Genomic DNA, 20,429 nt, shown 5'->3' with positions numbered 1-20,429 from the left:
ACCTGGAGGGAGAAAGCAAAGGGCGTCCCACACAGCCGAGAGGCGGAAGGCTGGCCATGCAAGGAACCTCCTTCTCCAGGAGGACCCCAGGAATCGCAGATGAAGGGCGTACAGTGGCCGCTCCTTCCCCCACATGTACAGTGGCCGTTGTGGCGGTTCCGCAATTCCTAAGGTCCACAGCTGAAGGGCGTACAGTGGCCGCTCCTTCCCCCACACATACAGTGGCCGTTGTGGTGGTGCTGCTCCCGAAGGAGGAAGAGGGTTAGGGGTGTACAGTGGCCACTCCTTCCCCGGCACGCACAGTGGCTATAACCGCGGTTCTGCCTGCCCAGCGGGAAGTAACTGAAGGGCATACAGTGGCCGATCCTTCCCCAGCACGTACAGTGGCCATTACCGCGGTGTTACTCCCGTAGGAGGAGGAGGTAGTGGATGAGGGGTGTACAGTGGCCACTCCCTCCCCGACACGTACAGTGGCTATCACGGTTCCACTCCTTCCTTTTTCAGTTGGAGCGAGCTCAATAGCTAACGCTCCGAGGCCGTCTCCAGATGTGGCTGTAGCTGAAGAGCGTACAGTGGCCACTCCTTCCCCCACACGTACAATGGCCGTTGTGACGGTGCTACAGGGGGAAACAACTGAGGGGCATACAGTGGCCGCTCCCTCCCCGGCACGTACAGTGGCCGTTACCGTGGTGTTGTCTGGGACTGAATCTGGCTCAGTCCTACCCTGAACCTGGTGAAGGCTGCCCCGCCCGCAGGGTCGTGTCTTTTTCCTGCATGGCTTCCGTCGGACCGGTTGGGGGGAAGAGGGACTCAGGACAGGGGAGCCCCGGCACCCTTCTTGCTCCGGGTCGGTCTCTCGATGATCCAGCCCGCTGTGGTGTCCTCCTGGGGTGGTGGTGAGGCAGTGGTAGGGTGGGGGGTGGTGGAGTGGTCGGTCCGGCGGCGGCGGATATTTCAGTTTTAATTAGGTTAGATTTAGACATTAGTACATTTTAAAATTTTATGATTTCGTTACAGGCCTTCCAACTTAGAGCTGCTATTCCTGAGTGTTTTTTACTGCACAGTTTCCCTCATACTTTAAGCCCAGCCAACTTCGCTGAGACTGTACACAGAAAAGGGGTGACTTGTAAACATTATTGGCTCTATTAAGTCACGAAACTTGAAAATGCACTCGGTAACAGCTCTAAAAAGTTAAGCAGCTGCAGAAAGGCTGTAGCAAAGGAATGTCTCAAGAAAATTTCAAAACGAAGTGGTACCAACTCCCAGAAACGATCCCAACTATCATCATCACAATGCTTCTACTATACAGTACTATAACAATAGGCTTGTGTCTGTCTGTGTGTGTGTGTGTGTATTTTGGGCAGCCGAAACTACACATTCACATCGCACAAAGTTGGCACAAAAATCGCAAAAAATTCGCTAATGTGAAAAAACTTGGTCCCATCACGATTGAAAAACTTTTACTATATTTAATGAGCGATAACATTTTGACCAAAAAACGCTGCTCCCGAAGCCCGGGATAGGATCTCCGTAGATTTTTTTGCCCACAGCTACAACTAAAGTATTTCGGACTTGCTTCGGACAACTTGGGTTCCATTCCCGAAGCTGCAAATAACACGATCAGTTGGTTAGCTGCAAAAAATCCAAGTGACAACGTTACACTAGAGCAGCACATAACGCGAGAGCCCTCCGCAGGAGCAAGTGCGAGGGGCTCGAAGAGCCCACGAGCACTTGTCAGTACTAAAGCCATGATTCTGCAATCTTTGACTTTCCAGTTTGGCGGAAAACAAACAAAAAAAAAAGGACTGGAACAGTGAAAGGATTTGATACTGGTTTGACATCTTTTATTGGTATGTTCTATTCTTGCTACGTCTTGACAGATTCATTAAATTTAGGGGGATGACTTAAGAAAATAAGCAACTTAATGGTGCAACAAAAACTGTATCGCCAGGCATCTGCCAAGCTCTGGCAGCACCTCTCAATTACCTTAGCTTCAGGCAACTGATCACAAAGTGAAATTCCAATTAAAAATGAGGAAAAAGCAATCCAGTACACAACGCGAGAGCAAATACCGTATTGTTTCCTCGTCAGGTGCTTTGGCCCGGGAACGTCAGTTTCTGCTTTACCAAAGGTGCATTCTTGGTGCCAGGCGTACGATCGTACCTGGCCAATCTCCCTCATAGTTTTACATTTCTGTATTATGTATGGTTGTGTATTGTATTTTGACCAATGAAGCCGTAAAACTGTGCAGATAACATTACTGAATCGACCGATACCGAATAGTCGCCCAGAACATGTCATCATTGCTATATATATAAGCTGAAGGGTCAAATGCATAGTTTTGTTATGAAGTAACTGATCCGCCATATTACTCATTTGGTTCTCGCAAGAGTGAGTCTAACCAATAATCTGTTACCGACTCCGACTACTGATTTGCTAGAAAGCATCACTAAATAAACAGTAAAATTTCAGATGCCTGGATCACCTGTTCAATAACGGTAATCAAGAACGGTGAAAACTTTTGCTGAAGATTTTTCTTTCCAAAGATTTTTTTTTATCTTTTTCTTCGTGGTCATTAGTCTGCATGCACTGTCTTATAGTCATAATCACTTACTAAGAGCATTCGTGTAAATGTGAATGAAAGTGAAAAAGTCTATTTGCTCCCTGTGTAAAGTACAATGAACTGCAAAGAATGACGAGTATAGAGATGGCTACCAGCCTGCTTCAATATATGAGCACCTGCAACTCGCGCGTAGAGCCATCTAGTTCACACAGAGCTTTGTCATTTTCCCCGCCACGGCTTGATGCCACGAGCTCCCAGTTTGACATTTGCCGTGGTGAGGTGAAGTTGTAATCGTGCGTGCCCTGCAGTGCTGTGTGAACTCGCATCTAGGATAACACCAGCACCTGACCATGAGTGAGCGGTTCAAGGTGTCCTCTGTTGGGGACGGTGGACCGCAGACAAACTACGGCTCGATGGAGACAGAGGACATGGACGGTAAGGTGTCTTCGTCGTCACCCACGTCGCCCGGGAGTGGTGGTGGACGAGGAGGAGGGAGTGTGGGTGGTGGCTGTAGTGGTGGTGGTAGTGGCGGTGGTGGTAGTGGTGATGGTGACAGCCTGGCTAGTGAGGGCACCAGGGAGCCCGACAATGCTACTTCACTCAGCTTCGGCATGGCCAACGGTAACTAACACTTCAACTGTCACTTTCCCTTTGGCTCACCCCATCCTAAGTCATCTTTACTTTTACTCGTTCTCAGTTCTTTCCCTCTGTGAGCCTCAACTAACAGCATGGGGGATAAATTTTGGTGCTTGACAATAAGACTTATAAAATCACATCATAATTTTTCACAGAATTGTCTTTTCTTGAATATTTAAACCAACTCTTTCTTGCTTGTGCTAATTGCGTACCTTGACCTTAATTAAGTCTAATTATACTTCTCAAACCCTAAACTACTTACAGTATCAGTACTTATTGCATGTAGCTATGCACAACCTTATAGCCTATGTATGTACCGGCATTATTTGTGGTAGCCACTTGTATACTTGAATTTGTTTGCCGATCGTCATTGGTTTTCTGTATTCCCAGGTCTTCCATAACCTAAATTCAATAGCCCTGCTTATTGTCTGTACATATTTTTATATTAAGCTAAGGACCAGGATCTATATATAGCCATTGGATTTTATTTTATATACTGGTGGATCTTATTACGTCGAACTTTTTCTGACATTTTCCTCTCCCTTTTCTGGTATCGTAGCTGAATTGATCGATGTATTGAACGGTAATACAAGCTAACTCCGTTTTCTACTTAATCTTTCTTCGAGTTTGTTTAGAATTTTGACGGGTTTTTGGAACATTTGTAGACGTTTATAGTATATTTATACCATTACCTGTACTGGATTTTCTTGTGAGCTTGTCTTTATTGTATATCTCGTATTTGAAAAAATTATTTAGTCATTTGTCATTATTCATCTGTTAACATACTAGATGTAATTTCGTTCTTCCTTAATTTTCTCAGCTATCCTTGACTTTTCCTTTCTCATTCACTGTGTATTGACTTTCACCTTTCCTTGTGCATTTTATAGTATTCTCTCCGTCCCATCTGCATTCCTTGGTTTTTCCTTATTCATGCATCGTTCATAGTATGTATTTTTTTTTTCCCATAATCCTCATCCTTAATCCACCCCCTATTACCCTTATTTCTCCACCATTCTCTTATTAGTTTTTCCATTAGTCACATATTCTTCTATCAGTCTCCTGGATTTTCATTTTTCGTTCCTTGCCTCATACCTCCTTGAGTCTCCGTGAGTTTTCCTTCTCTTAGTTGCCATTCTTCAGACTCGCATCCTTCATAATATTTTCCCCATGTTTTCCATTTTTATTCTCTACATCCCAGCTTACTTTCTCGTCATTTTTTTTTTTTTTCCATTCCTCCCTGCTTCCTCCTCTCACTTTATCTTTACCCTTCTCGCTGTCTCCTCTTCCTTATTCCCCTTCGCCGTTGGTTTACCCTCGAGATCCGGAGGTTCCGGCACAGTCACAGTTTCGGCTCAAATTCCGGGAAATCCAATTTGCGTGGATTCTTTAATTACAGAAACTTTTTGATGGGGGCAAAAATTTCGGCGGTGGGTCAGAAGTCGAGTAACACCTGCTTTTTATAATCCCCGGCCGGGGGTTGAATTTGCATATCAAAGAAACGCGAGAGTAGAATCGGAAATCAGGGACGAAAACTCTTGAAACTATAGTCTCACCAATCTTAAACCCAGGTTTGGGTGGAGTCTGGCGCTGGGTGCAGCCATGCCATACTTCCTAAACGAGCGATGAGTAGATTCTGTTATATATGTAATAGGCATCACAGATAGGTACACACATACTAATACAATATAAACGTAAGTATTCTAGCATATAAAAGGAAGGTAAACGTGTAATGCATATGGCTCTTGTACATCAATAAAGAAACGTGGCATACATATTTTACAGTGGTGCGGAAAAATATGTAGTTACTTTTACCGACTTTCACGGTAGTTCTAAGTTGGGTAAGTAATGTAACAATTACGTTTATAATATAATTTGAAGGAATCAGTAGAACATACGCTATTTTCTTAATAGAAATAAATAAGTTAAAACACTCACGAGCGGCAACACCAGGCCCATACTGGGAGTTAATCCATTGGGGGAGATTTAAGCTTCTGTCAGGTGCTTCCACTATTCACTTTCTATGTTGATGCAGACACAATGGCAGCTACGCCAACTCGCTCGCATCTACATAGTCAAGCCAAAGAAATGGCCTTCACGTAAGCCAGTATTTTCTGCAGGAGAAGCAGTACGGAGGAATTTTCGATGATGTGTCAAGGGCAATTCATCGAACAGCTGCAGCAACAGGACTTAGCAAGAGCAGGATTGAAGCAATAAGCAGAGAAGCAAGAGATAATGAAGAAAACAACTCTCCAGAGTTTACGTCTCCCAAGAAAATCACTCTCACCTCTTCTGATGAGGAGGATTCATGATAATTTCTTACATGCTGTAAGAGAAGAGGAATAGGCCTATCGGGGAAACCTCTTAAAAAAAAAAAAAAAAACGCGCCGTGACTTTTACCTCTTGGGTGGTGTGGAAAGAAAGTCTAAGTTTTAATATGTAGAGTGTAATTTAAAGGCTATAACCAGGTAAAAAATCATAAATTATATGAGAGAGAGAGAATGCGACTTTTAAATTCATTATTTTGATTATATTTATAACTTAAACTAGTTTGTCTTTACACACACACACATACACAAACACACACACACACACACACACACACAAGTGGGTGAAGTCATGTCAGGCCAGGTGGCGAGATGGGAGCGGACGAACTCTAACGGTGTCAGGTCAGCCACTAGCCAATGAGAGTATAGGAAACAAGGCAACGCTGTACGCCGGGAAATCCCCGGCTGGACTCCACCCAAACCTAGGTTTTAGATTGGTGAGACTATAGACATCCTGTTCCGAATGAATCATTATGCGGAGTGTTCGCTCAAACGGGGTCCAGGCTGAGCGACACGCCCATTCTGTTACTTAAATCATCGTTGTCCTTCGCATAATTCTTCGTTGATCGAGTTGTTCTCGCCATTCCGCCGGTAATTCATATTCGTTTGCATGTTTATTGGTCCCGTGAATTTGCCGGAGTGTATCGGGGAAAGTGAGGGAAACTTTTTTGCCAATCAGGGCTGTACGATAACTGCCTCCCACACTCGGTCTCACCATTCCATCCTCTCTTGCCATCCCGTTATTCATCCTCCCATCCCTTTTTACGTAAGAAAGGATGGTTAGAAAGAGAAGCGGGGTGTTGGAAGAAGCCCGGGAATCTGGGGGGGGGGGAGGGAAAGTGAATGTTTATTAAACCGTGGAAAAAATGAAAGGTGGTTGACCCATATGTTTTCGGCAGCTGCCTGACGTAAGAGGGTTCCTTGTCAACTTGGTTCATGTTTACATTTTCTCTTAGAGGATTCGATTTCATTTTAAATTTTACCTCCCAGTTTTCCCTTTATCCCTCGATGGTCAGTTTTACTGTATATTCGCACTGATTTTCATTCCTCTCCATAGTGTTCCCCTGTGTGTGTGTGTGTGTGTGAAATTATTGACTGAATATTTATTGTTGTAAAGGTATACAGAGTACATACCCGGTATACAACAAAAGACGGTGATGGGTCTTGCCTCACTTTCTTCAGCAAAAGCAGTTCTTATTCTGTATTTTGCATGCATGCATTCCCTTCTATTTTCACCGTGTTCTTTATGCCACGCTCGGTTCACCTTTCGTTCTTCATTACTTTCTCACACCGTCTCGTGTGTGTGTGTTATTTTTCCCAATGCATTTTCATCTCGGTATTCACATTGGACTTTCTTCATGCTTTGATCAGTATTCCTTGTTCTAGGTACAGCATTTCTCACTTCCATTATATTTGCCTATCAGTTTTCTCGTCTGTGTCCACTTCCTTTCTTATTTGCCCATTTTAACGGTCGTTTCCCTCTTCCTTTCTGTCCCCATCTTCATGCCGTTCCATTTTACACCTTTTTCCCCAACCAGCTTTCATTTAATTCCTCCGATTTTCCCCTGTGTCCATTACTTCCTGCTTTTCGTCCCGTATCTCCCCCTCCCCCTGTTTTTAGTTCCTCCATGCCTCCTTTTTGTCTCCCATTTCCTCCACTTCCCCCTTCCGTTTCTCTCTCATTTCTGTCATGTGTCTCCCTTTTCACTTCTTAATGTCTCCCTTTCCCCTCCTCTCCCTCGCATGGCCTCCCGCTGTATATACCTAAGAGTTCAATAGCCTACCCTCAACCCGCTTGTTGCCCCCTTGCTCTCCCCCTTCTCCCACCCACACACTCCCACACCTCTTCAGTCTTTTCACCTCCGTTGAACCCTGCAGTCTTCATTCCTCCCTCCCCTTCTTTGTTCTTTCCTTCCCAACTTGTGTCGTTCCCTCCTTTACAATAATCCCCCACCCCCCTTTTTTTCTGCCCTTATCATACGTTTTCCCTCTTCCACACAGTACTTTTCCTTTATCTTCATTTGTCTTTCCATTTTCTCTGATTTTCGCTTTCCTTCTCGCCCCCCCCCCCTCCATTTGTGGCGGTTAGAGTTTTCCTTGTAAATGCGTGTAGTCTGCAAAGTAAGTTTACTGAATTAGAAACTGACGCCACTGTTTATGACTGTTACAATTGGCGCTACCCAGTCATGGCCTGATACTGAAGAACAAGTACGGTAAAACAAATCATCTAGGACTAATTTGAAAACATCCATCGACACTATTGACTTATTGTACGTCTAGTTAAAAATTAATTACACGGTAAGATAACACTGGAATATTTTATCTCAGCCAGCTCAGTGGTTGGAAAGTGACATTATATGAGTAAATTGCAGTTCAGTATGTTGTATCCAGCACACTATTATTTTTTAAGTCTAATTTACCTGTAACAGGATGAAGTGAATCGTTAACCTCTCACACTGGGCTTGACTCGTACAACAACTTGTTGGATAATTTATTACATCAGTTTATTAAGCAGCCAGCGCATGGAGGCAATAGTTGGGATCTCGTTTTGGCCACATTAGAAAACCAGATTGAAAATATTTTTGTATATGAATTTAGTGATAATCGTCTGGTTATATTTAAGTTACAGCACCGTAAAGTCTAGTTAGGCCTATGAGAATGTTCCAGGTGACTAGAAATCTAACTTTTAGAAATTGAAGATAATTGTGTGAGTGACTGGAAATCAGTTACTTAGACAACGATTATCCCTGACACATGGATAACGTTTTCAGGTCTTAGTAAAGCTGTCAAGGTAACATACTGATGCGCTTAGGTGATTTGAAAAAGTTCCAAAGCCAAACGGTGAATAGCGACAGTAACACTTCGGCTGCGGCCAATGCTCGGAATGGGGAGGGGGGGGGGTTGACCCCACAAATGCCTTAAAAATTTGTTAATTATTGTCCCATTGGATGTGTTTATTTTACATGTACTTGTATTATTCACAGAGTGAATACAAACCTAACCGTCATTATTTTCATTGTGAAGAGTAGGAGATATAATAATACATTTTCAAGCTAATAATGACGTGTTGAACAAGAATCAGGTTCCCAAGTTGCTAATACAAGTACCGGTATTATCCCAAAACTTGTCGGGTGATGATTATTTAGCCATCCTAGCTTCATTTTTTGGTGTGATAACGTTGTTATCAAAATACTTGCAATATACCAACTTTGATAACGATTTTTTTCTTGGAGGAAAAAAAAAAAGTGTTTTCTTGGAGCATGCGATAAACAGATTTTGAAACTGGTACACTCTGTACATATTTAGTTTTAAACAAAAGTGTGATAATGGGAATTCTGCAACCTGAATCTCTGAATACTGAAACATTTTTAAATTTTAGTCTCACATACACTAGTCTTTCCACTAACCTTTGAAAGAAACAGTAACTGGAGGTACGTAGATGGTCCAGGGACGAAGAGAGAGTAGGTTGAAGAGGTGATTTGTGCGGTCGGATTGTCCAGTGGGCAGCGTTGCTTTAGCATATTCGATTCCATCAGAGAAGATCCGGAAGATTTTGGCTCTCCTCTCATTTCACTGATCCACCTGGTGAACATACCTACATCTCTTCTATTCTTAATGACCTACAATAGAACAGCTTGTACAGCCCCCTACCTGTATCTCTGACCGCCTTGGAGAGCTTCAACATGACCTCTTCCTTACAACTAATCCTTCTGCTTACGCTCATAATCTCTTCTATCCGCTGGTCTCCTCTGATTACAACCGTATCCCCTTAACCTGTCCTGTCGCCCCAGTTAGGCCTGTGGACTCCCCCAAGAAGCGGCGGCTGTGGCACTTTGGAGCTGCTGATTGGAAGGCCCTCAGGCAGTACTGTACTGTACTTTTTTTATTTTCCCTGGAATGATTGTTGTGTCCATGGACGTGAGCCATCTGAGTGTGCCTTGCGCATTACAGAGGTCATTCTCTTGGCCATAGAAGCATACATTCCTTTTTCTTATCCTGCGATTAATGGAAAAAAAAAAAAAAAAACTTTAATCACGCCTGCTCTAATGCTGTCCACAACAAGGAGAGAGCCAACAAAAGGTAGCAAAGCCAACTTACCCCTGAATCTCATCTCCCTTTTATTTGTGCCCGGAATTGTGCTAAGTCTGTTCTTCGCTAAAAGTAATTTCATTTGTACTGAATGATGTGAACTCTCCAACTGAAATTCAGTTCGCTCCTTCTGGCACCTTGCCAGAAACCTTTATAACAAGTGTAGCTAACTCATCATCCTTCCCTCCTCTTTTCCACTCTGATAGCTATGTAGCTCTTTTTTATACTAATAAAGCAGAACTCTTTGTTTAGACTTTATCCTCCAGTTCACCTTAGACGATTCCGGTGCTGTTCCTCCATCACTTCCCTCCTCTAACTTCATTTTGGCTGATATTAAAATGTCTTCAGTTGATGTATTTTCTGCCTTCACTGGCCTCAGTACTAACAAGACCTAGGCTATGGGCCTGATAGGGTCCCTCCTGTGGTCCTCAAGTACTGTGCTTTTGTGCTTACACCCTGCCTAGGTAAACTCATTCGCCTTTGTCAACTTATACCTTTCCTTTTTGCTGGAAGTTTGCTCTCATTCAGCCTGCCCCAAAGAAGGGTAACCATTCCTAGCCCTCCAGCTGTCATCCAATTGCTTTAACATCCTGTATTTCAAGTCTTTGAATCTACTCTTAACAACACCAACAACAACACCTTTCCTATTACAACATTCTTCCCGATCTTCAGTATGGGTTCCACCGCGGACGCTTCACTGGCTAGCTTGTCACCTACCTTTCAGACTCCTGATCATCCTCCTCTAGGGACTTCGACGAAAGTTTTGCCATTGTAGTTGACATAGACTTTCGATTGAGTTTGGCATAAATCTTTAGTTTCCAAAGTGCCCTCTCACGGTTTCTGTCCTGTCTATGATTTCATCTCTAGCTTCCTTTTTGGCCATTCTGTAGCTGCTGTTGTAGACGGTTACCTTTTTTCTCCTAGAGTTATCAGTGGTGGTGTTCCTCAGGGCTCTGTCCTATCACCAACTCTCTTCCGTCTATTCATCAGTGACCTGAGCTGTAGCCTACATCTAACCCTATTCACACATATGCTGATGACTCCACCCTTCACCTTTCCATTCACTTCTTGCAGCGTCCATCTCAGCAATTATTTCAGCAAACAAAGGATGAGACTAAACAGCAAACGTCTGATTTGGCTCATATCTCTGACTGAGGTAAAATTAGTCTTGTTTTTAATGCGTCAAAAACTCAGTGCTCACATCATTCAACCAGACAGAATTTTCGACAGGAGCATCCTCTAATTTTTAGTGGTATCTGTCTCAATGCTGCATCATCTTTGAACACACTTGGGGTTTCATTCTCACGGGCTTTATCTTGGAAAGATCATATTACTTTGTAATATGTGCCTCATAGTGATTAGGTGTGCTCAGCCGACTCTTACCTTCTTTACCCCTGCACAGTTGCTGACTTTATACACAAGTTTTATTCGCCCCTGTGTAGAGTAGAACTCTTTATGTGTGGGAGGCTCCCAACATACTGCTTATCTCATCAAGGTGGAGTAAAAGGCTTTTCGTCTCCTTAACTCTCCTTATAGGCTACTGGGTCCCTTCCACCTCTGTCTCTTTGCTGCACTGTTAGCTACACCTTTATATTCTATTGATACTTCAGTGGTCACTGCTCCTTTGAACTGTCTGCTTGCATCTCTCCGGTACTACGGCAGGCGCGTAACACTCATCTAGCAGCAATCTCTCATCCCATATTTCTCCAGCTCTCTAATGCAAGAATTAACTGTTACTCCCAGTCCTCCATGTATGTAACAGGTCAACTCTGTAACTGTCTTCCTTCAATTGTATTTCCTACTGCCTATTACATCCAGTCTTTCAAATGCAGTATGTCTAGGCATCTCAAAATGAACGGATCTTGAATTTGGCTCTATTAACTTACTTTTGTTTTTTCTAGGAGGGAATAATCTTGCTGGCTTCTGGCATTTGGTTCCTTTTTCCTTGGGGGAAAAAAAAAAAGTGGCAGCTGGTTGGTTTTGAGTGTGTAATTTACTATTTTTTTTTTTCCTTGTGACAATAATTGTTTTTGATAAGATTTCTTAAATCAAATGTCTAGTTATTTGCGTAGAATAATTTAAAATGAGGCCTTACAAAGGCTATCATATGTCCTAGATTTATGTGAAATTTCCAGTTCTGTCAAATAATTGCTTTTGGACAATTTTTTTTTTCAATGTTGAGAAAAATTGTCATTATTACGACAGTATGTTGATTTGACTTGAGAACTAGAAATTTCTCACGTATCTAGGCCCTCTGATTTTATAAGGCCTTTTTTTTGTGTGTTAATCTATGCAAATAGTTATGTACGGCATCATTTTACTTATGCAATCTTATCTTCAGAAACGGTTATTGTAACACTTACAATAAAAATTATATAAATATACATTGTTACTAATAAATGCACTCAGGTAACCAATCAGCTGCTAGCTTACAAAAGCTTAAAGCTTTACTCTTCTCAAATGAGATCGAATAGGCTATAGTGACCGCGACGCCACGTGCGGAAGGAAGTTTGGGAGGTGAAATCCGTGTTTTATAACACTAAAAAGCAAGTTATTCACTGATTTTCAATTATAAAGACATTTGTTACACTGTACTGTGGCATGAACGTAACCAACAACAGCAAAGTCATAAGCGCCACATAGCGCTTTAACATGCCATGGGAACGTAATAGTAATGAGGAACTTTCGGGCTGTTGAGGCGTCTTAACTGTGCTCTGTGCCAGTCCTTTGCTTGTTACTGTACTTGTAATTGTCGTGGATTATTTTTACTCCCGTGTCGAACTGTGAGATAAAATAATGGCATATATAAGTGAAATTAGTATTACTTAGAAAAATTATAACGAGTAGGAATGATCTATTTTAATTTGTATTATTTTATGATTTACGGTCATAGACTCCATGCTCATATGACAGTCCTTCACGTCGTCGCATTGAATTACTTTTATTTGACTTATTGAACGCTACTTCCCGCCGGCTTCGGTTGGATAGTTTCGTGGGGAGGAGCACGCTTGAACGTACCACCAGGTTTGTTGTAGTTTGGTTTCCTTTGTACTTCGTTTTAGTCATATATTTTCCATCCCACCCCCTCCTTTCCTGTCCCTCTCTCTTCCATAGTGTTGCTGTGCATGCCTCTGTAGGCTAATTATGTTGTGCAACGGGATTATGGTTTTGTGTGTGTGTGTGTACGACCACAAGCAAAAGTTCTTCATCATTTCAGTGCTGGTAATGGCAGTGGAAGGTATAACACGAGCTATTTTTATGTGGTAGCAGTATGAAGCACACAGCAGAGCTAGAGACCACTACAAACATCTACTTATAGCTTCCGACTGTTTAATGTTACACACTGACTGGATACAACTGTCAAAATGATAAATTGTACGATTACAGACCTCACAGTCATACGAATATATTACAGTTTTATATCATCCTGCGTTCAGATCATGGTGTATAATTAACTATACTATGGAGTAAAACACTGTGTAATGTGTTTTTAATCGTTATCATAATAAAACCATTATTTCCCAGGACAAACGGATGAAGGAAGAGTGGTTGAGAGAATGGGAGTAGGTCTTACAGTGTAGAGGGGTTGAAATAGGGGGTGCGGCGGTGCCATATATACCAACCTGACTTTTGCTAGAGACTGTACATATATAAATAAATAAATATGTATAGTAGCCTGTAGATACTTGTATATTTATGAATTTATATATATATATATTTATATATATATATTTATATATATATATATATATATATATATATATATATATATATATATATATATAGCCTCTGTGGTAGTGGTAGAGTGTGCGTTTCTTACACGGGTGAACAAGGGTTCGCGCCCCACCAGGGTAATAAACTTTGGGAGTTTTCACCCGGCCACATACTGAATTGGCGGACACAAGGGATGCTGTGGTTGAACCAGTGTCGCTTACTCGTACTATAAAGTATGCTTGCACCCAGTCGGCTTGCGCGGGCCGATTACACTTGGTTCACAGACTACACACACATCCAAAGCCACTCCAACACTACAATTACACTTACAAGCACTTCTCACCCTACATACAATCTCTACCAGACAGCCTAAGCCACTTGGTAGAGATATATTGGTTGTATCGTCCGGACTTCGGTCGGGATAGGCCAGTCCTGCAGTGGATACTCAAAAGGCTGATGATATATATATATATATATATATATATATATATATATATATATATATATATATATATATATATCTTATTGCTCATATTATTGTAAACGTTTATTATTTAATTATAATTTTAGGTGGGGGGAAATGGTCAGGATGGTAGATAATGACTTGATTAATTTGTTTATATTGGTGTTCGTCACAGTGGGCAGCATCAGGCAACAGATTAGGTTAGTTTAAATAGATGTTTTATGGTATTATTGTAATTATGACGATTATTGTTGTTGCTGTTGTGGTTGTGGTTGCACTTGCTGTTGCTGCAGTTGTTGCTGAAGCCACAGTGTCATGGCGGTAACGTGCTCGGCTCGCGATCTGTGTGTCCCGCGTCTTAGGTTGTATACCCAAACGTTCATTGGTGGTGCCGGCATAACCTGAATTTGCTCCATATCAATTCTGTCGATGTCATTGAAGCTGCAGACTGGTACATTCGAACATAGCCATTACAGGACATCGATTCTGACATGCATCACTCACCACATAATGTACATTCTTTCCGCGTTCGTACTTCGACAGCACGGGGAAAAGTTAACTCAAGGGAGTAGGCTGTGCACCAGCCGATCAGGGTGGTACTTCCAAGTGGAATGGGAATTCTGGTGATAGGGAGAGCTGGAGCTCCTGTTTCACTGGCTAGCAGAGTTTCTGACATCCTCCGTTACTGACCTTTTCAGTGTGATACTAACATGGAGAGCAGACCAGCATACTCTCCCAAACACTTTCCTCTAACTATCTCATGCACTACCCTACATGCTTTTTACATATCACACAACGTACCTCACAACATCACAGGGGTTGACGCCAGCAAGGGCATTTAGCCAGCAAACTTTGACCCCACTACCTAGTGGCGGACCCTTTGTGGGGAGGCGTGACGAGGGCTCCACCAGCATAGATTTTGGGGCCGGGATGGAATGAGGCTCGGATCTGTGCTAGAGGGTAGAGAGCATTGTGGTCTTCAGGCTGCCGCTTCCACTCAATAGAGGAGGGCCCGAACCTGGAAGTAGCGCCCCAGGAGGCTGCCCTATCAGTGGGCGTATAATGGTGGGACAGTCACAGTGCCAAGGTGCGCTTGGAGGGTCTCTTTGTAGTTGTTCTGGCAGGGTCCCCCGAGGCCACTGGCACAGCCATTGACCACGGCTGGTGGGTTATTGGTTCCAAGTCCCATGCCTGGAAGTGGGACTGTGCGGGTGGGTGGGGCCTGTGGTTTGTCTCTCCCTGTTAATTTTTACCGATTATGACAAAAAAGGGGGGGGGGGGAATCAAAGCAAGCCAGAGGATACTAAGTCACCGAAGAGGATCAGAGTGGCGTTATGGAATGTGGGAAGTTTGAGGAGTAGAGCAGGGGAAGTAGTTGAGGCGTTGAATAGGAGGTGGGTGGATGTTGGATGTGTGCAAGAAGTCATATATGGGGGAGGATCATCCAGAATGATTGCCGGGAGGGACTGTCATTACTCTACAAGTTATTTTGGCAGAATAGGGCAGATGGATGTGGTGTGTGGGTGTGTTGGTTAAGGAGAAATGGGTGAATTATGTCATGAATGTAACGAGCGTAAGTGAAAGGATAATAGTAGTGAAATTTTTTTTAGGTGGGATAATGTTTTCATTTATATCGGCGTTTGCTCCACAGGCAGGCTTGGATGATGTAGAGAAGGAGAGATTCTGGATTGACTTAATACGTGTAGTAAGTGGTATGGGGGATGATCAGATTGTAGTTTTGGGAGGGAACCTGGATGGTCATGTAACCTACGTGGAGCAGCTCATGGATATGAAAGGGTACCGTACTTGGGGGATGTGCAAATGGTACAAGAAATGAGGAAGGGGAAAGGGTACTTGAGTTTGAGGAGGCAATGATCATGATTGTGTTCAACCACATTTTAGGAAAGGAGAAAGTACGGTAGGTCGATTACATAAGAGTCTAGGGAGGAAAAGCAGCCAGATTAACTATTTCCTGGTCAGGAGGGCTGATAGGAGGTTAGTGAAGAATGTTATAACTACGGTATAGGGAGCGAGGAGTGTGTGTGCAGCAACAAAAGTTATTGAAATGTTACATGGTGCCTAAGGAGCGGTTAATGGAAAAGAGGACCCATGCATCTATATAGGAGGAAAATAAGGAAGTTGAAAAACCAAGCAGTAAGGGATGCCTTCTATAGCGAGATGAGTAGGGTGGTGGCTGAACAGCGAGCCTTTGACAGAAGTGATAATGAGCAGTACAGAGCTTTCAAGAACAATCTCCTGAGAGTTGCTGATTCAGTGTGTGGATGGACAAGGGGTCCGCAAAGACAAAGTTGCTTGGCCATGGGATGAGAGCGCAGAAGCTGCAGTTAAGGAGAAAAGGAGGCTGTTCTGGAAATGAAAACGGGGTGGTAACTAAAAGGAGTACTTGGCTGCTAGGTCTAGAAAAGAGGTTTACAGGGCAAAGAGTCTCGGAGACTTTTACTTGATAACCTGTATGCTGTGGAAAGGAGTAATATGATATTTAAAGTGGCAAATCAGATGAAGAGGGATAACAGAGATATCATAGGTGAGCAGTGTGTGACGAATGATGAAGGAATGGTAGTGGTGAACAGTGGGGATATTAAAGACGCCTGGAGAGCATTATAACCAGTTGCTGAATGAAGAGTTTGACTGGGACAGGGAAAGTTTGGAGCCAGCAGATCCAGTGTTTGGCCCATGGCTTTGATTGACGCTGCTACTGTGAGCAGGGCAATAGACAGGATGCAGGTGGGGAAGCCAGCAGGTGTGTCTGGGCTGACTGCTGAATTGTTGAAAGCCTCACAATTGACTTGAAAGAAACGATTGTATATGAGTGTGTGGTCTCAGATGATTGGCTGAAGAGTGTAATTGTAAATGTGTGCAAAGAGAAGGGTGATGCCTCAGAAAGAGGAAATTGTAGAGGCATAAAGCTTTTGGACCAGACAATGAAGGTAATGGAGAGAGTTCTAGAAGGTATGATTATAGAAAGAGTGAATATTAATGAGATGCATTTTGGGTTTATGCCAGGCAAAGGGACCACTGATGTCATATTCATTGTTCGACAGCTTCAGGAAAAAAATTAGGAAAGAAAAGGGATCTGTACTTTGTTTTTGTTGATTTGGAGAAGGCATTTGACAGAGTCCCAAGAGAGGTGGAGAAGTGGGCAGTGAGAATGCTTGGGATCAAGGAGTGGCTGGTTAGGGTGGTTATGGCTATGTATGTGGGTGCTCACACCCAGGTAAAGGTGAATGGAGATTTGAGTAATGAGTTGTCCGTGAATGTTGGTGTGCATATGGAGCCAGTCATGAGCCTCTTATTGTGTATCATGATACCGTACGTGAAGCCCTCTCACGTGGCTGCAGAAATGAACTCCCGTAGGAGATGTATGCTAATAGTTTGGTGCTGACTGCAGAGAATGAAAGGGAGGCGCAGGAAGGACTTAAGAAGTGTAGAGATGGTATGGGGCACAAGGGCTTAAGAGAAAATGCAGATAAAACAAAAGTGGTGGTATCTAGGGCCGGTGGCTGTACTGTCAAAGAAGAGGGAGAGTGGCCATGTGCGATTTGCTACTAGGGCGTGAGCAGTATTCCGTCATGTGCAGTGTTTGTGATAAGTGGGTGTATAAGAGATGTAATGGTATTAGAGGTAGACTGCGATATAATGCTGATTTCATGGTCATATGCGTTGTGTCGGGGAGAGCTGTGGAGATTGTCAGGCATGATAGGATTGATCATGCTGGTGAGTCTCTTGAATGTGCGAAAGTTTTGTTATTTGGGTGACATGTTATGACCTGGAGGTGGGGCTGGATCTGGCACTGTGGTTAGAGTGAGGAGTGGTTGGAAGAAGTTCAGGGAGCTGTTGCCTCTTCTGACATTGGGAGGGCTCTCCCTCCATGCTAAGGAGCTTTGTATGCGGCATGTGCTAGGGGTGTAATGCTGTATGGTAGTGAGGCCTGGGCAGTAAAGGAAGAGGATATTCGCAGGCTGAACCGTTCAGAAATGACAATGAGTACCGGTAAGTGGATATGCGGTGCATCCGTGAGTGCGAGGCCTGGGTGGGGCTAGGTTTACGATGGAAGAGTTGAAAGGTTGGATGGGACTGGAGTGTATTGATGTTGTGATGAGATTGAGATGGTTTGGGCATGTGAAGAGGATGGAGGATGGTAACTGGGTGCAGAAAGTGAGAAGTATTAACGTTACGAGTAGGGTTGCGAGAGGTAGACCGAAAAAGACCTGAGATGAAGTCATTGAGCGTGACCTCAGGGATAAGAGACTGAATAGGGCAGCAGCCAGAGATTGAGCAGCATGCAGAGATTTAGCATCAGGTGACGCATGCAAGCATGTTGGAGCCTTTGAAAACGAAACGAAACGAATACTCTCTCCTGGTAGAAGGTCCAGTCTTGCAGTTGACATTATTATTATTAATTATTATTATTATTATTATTATTATTATTATTACTAATATTATTATTATTATTATTATTATTATTATTATTATTATTTTTAGTTGGAGATGGTGGTGACCATCATCCGCTAACATGATGTGATGCTGCCTACTTCTTCCTTCATCTTTATCATTCCTTTTCTGTGTCTGTCCTCCTCTCTTCCTATTTCCCTTCATCTTTCCTGTCACTTTCAGTTACCCTTCTTTACTTTTCAGGTGGCTTTACATTGAGTGACAAGCCTAATGGTTTCCTTTAAGCTAGGAAACCATTTACAACGCTGGGTGGTAACCCTATAACCAACCCGCACTGTTCCCTACGTGTAAACAAGTGGGCTGGTAGAGGGTTAATGCCCCTTCCGATAAATCCACTAACTCAAAGACAAACGGCCACCTCTTACGGGATTATGGCGTCTGGTTATAAATAGATTGATTATTAATATAATTATCTTTACCATGATTTTCTTTTGACTTATTGTGATTGTATTCGGCGCTCCTTCCCTCCCCCTTCTTCCTTTCTCTCTCGCTTGCCTTCCCTGTTCTACCTTTTTCTCCCTTTCCTCCTCTTTTCCCCTCTCCTTTTGCTACTCATCTACCCCTAATTTTTTCTTTTTTTTCGCCATCCCTCTTGTTACAGAGGTGCAAAGGAAAGCAAACATTAACAAACCTGAGGGTCCTTGCGAGGCAGTTTAACTGCCGGTATATCTAATTCTACGCGTAGAAGCCCTCTTTGTTTCATTCTTCCTTCCCTCTTCTTGTTCTTCCCCATTACCTTTTCTATTTTTCTCTGTTCACCTATTTCTCTTCCTTTTGTCCCATTCTTTCCATTCCTTTTCTCCCTTTCTTTCCTTCCTTCCTCCCCTTCTTTCCATCCTTTCTCCCCTACCTTTCACTTCAGTCTTACCTCTTCCCCACCAGTCTGTTTTCCCTTTCTCTTCCCCTAGCCTGCCTTTCGTTTACCCCCAGTCATCTCTCCCTTCCCCCCCTCCTCTCTCTCTCTCTCTCTCTCTCTCTCTCCGTATCTCTCCAACCATCTATCCTCTTTCTTCCCCTCTCCCCACCAAAATACTAGCTATCTTCCCCCATTCTCCCCTTTTCTGTTTACTTCCTCTACTCTTCTTCCTCCACCCCCCCCCCCAGCATTCTTTCCCCCTATCCCTCGCTTCTTTTCTCTCCTTCCTCCTTACCACACATCCCTTTTCCTACTACCTTCCTTACCTCTTTCACTTCCCTACTTTCCCTCCACTTTCCTCCTCCCTCCACCATCTCCCTTGGTGAACATATGTCTACATCCTCCTTACTTTTCCTTCTTCCCTACCTCCATTCATCTCTACCCCTCCCCCACTGAATTTTTTTTTCTTTCCTTTCCCCCACTGTCTTTCTCTCTCTTCCCTCCAAAATTTGTTCCCTCTTTCCTTCCTTCCTCCTCCTCCTCTCCCATTCCTACTCCGTACTTTCTCCTTTCCTTCTGTATCCCTCCCTTCTCTCTTCCTCCTCACCTCTCCCTCCCCTGTCACATTTCCTTTCCTTCGTGTTCTCTTTCACCCCTCTCTCCCTTTCTTCTCCCTCCTCTCTCCCCTTGTATCTTCCCCGTTCTTTCGTTCCTTCCTCTTTGTGCTCCTTCTCTCCCCCTCATCTTCCTCGTACCCCATTTTTCTTTCCCCCTCTTCCCCTCCGCGTCTCCTTTCCGTCCCCCTTTTCTTTCCTTCCCCATTCCCTGGTATTTTCCCTTCTCTCGCCCCCTTCCACTCTGCTTCCTCTGCCCTTCCCCCTCATCCTTTCCCCCATCCCCCGCCAAGCCTCTTTTCCGTGCGTTTCCCTCGTACCTTCATCCCTCTCTGCTTTCACTCACTGGTTTTCTTTGCATCCCCTCTCTCTTTCCTTATTCCCTCCACCTGACTTCTCCGTCCCTTAGTCATCTCCCTGTCTCTTCATTTTTCTTCTATACCTTCAATTTTGTGTTATTTCTGTATTTTTCTTCGACTTTTTCACATTTTTCCTCCTCTTTCTCTCTCCCTCCCCCTTCAGAATTTCTTTCCATGGTCTCCCTAAAAAAAAAAGAAAAAAAGGAAGTATTAATGAAAAATAAATAAATCCTTCTCTCTTCACTTATCCTTGCCTTCTTCTCCCTACCAGACTTTCTCTTCATATCTCCCCTTCCGTTACTTTTCCCTCCCCTCATCTTCCTCTCCAGTTTCCTTCT

The 20,429-nt window shown here is 43.4% G+C and overlaps 1 protein-coding gene across 1 annotated transcript in view; it reads left to right on the top strand.

The window, feature by feature from the left end:
• The first annotated feature begins 2,848 nt into the window (after positions 1–2,848).
• kcc (solute carrier family 12 member kcc) overlaps positions 2,849–20,429 on the top strand; it is a 1,104,173-nt gene continuing 1,086,592 nt past the window's right edge. The window contains exon 1 of the mRNA XM_080276408.1: positions 2,849–2,998. Within this exon, the coding sequence (XP_080132534.1) occupies positions 2,914–2,998 (85 nt within the window). The 5' untranslated portion in view covers positions 2,849–2,913. The remainder of the gene's footprint in view (positions 2,999–20,429) is intronic.

This window comes from Coenobita brevimanus, chromosome 65 (assembly GCF_032717465.1).
Source record: "Coenobita brevimanus isolate Jiangsu-jjx chromosome 65, ASM3271746v2, whole genome shotgun sequence".
Taxonomy (NCBI): Eukaryota; Metazoa; Arthropoda; class Malacostraca; order Decapoda; family Coenobitidae; genus Coenobita; species Coenobita brevimanus.
Note: the sequence above shows the minus strand (reverse complement) of the source record. Positions and strands in the feature narration are given on the sequence as shown.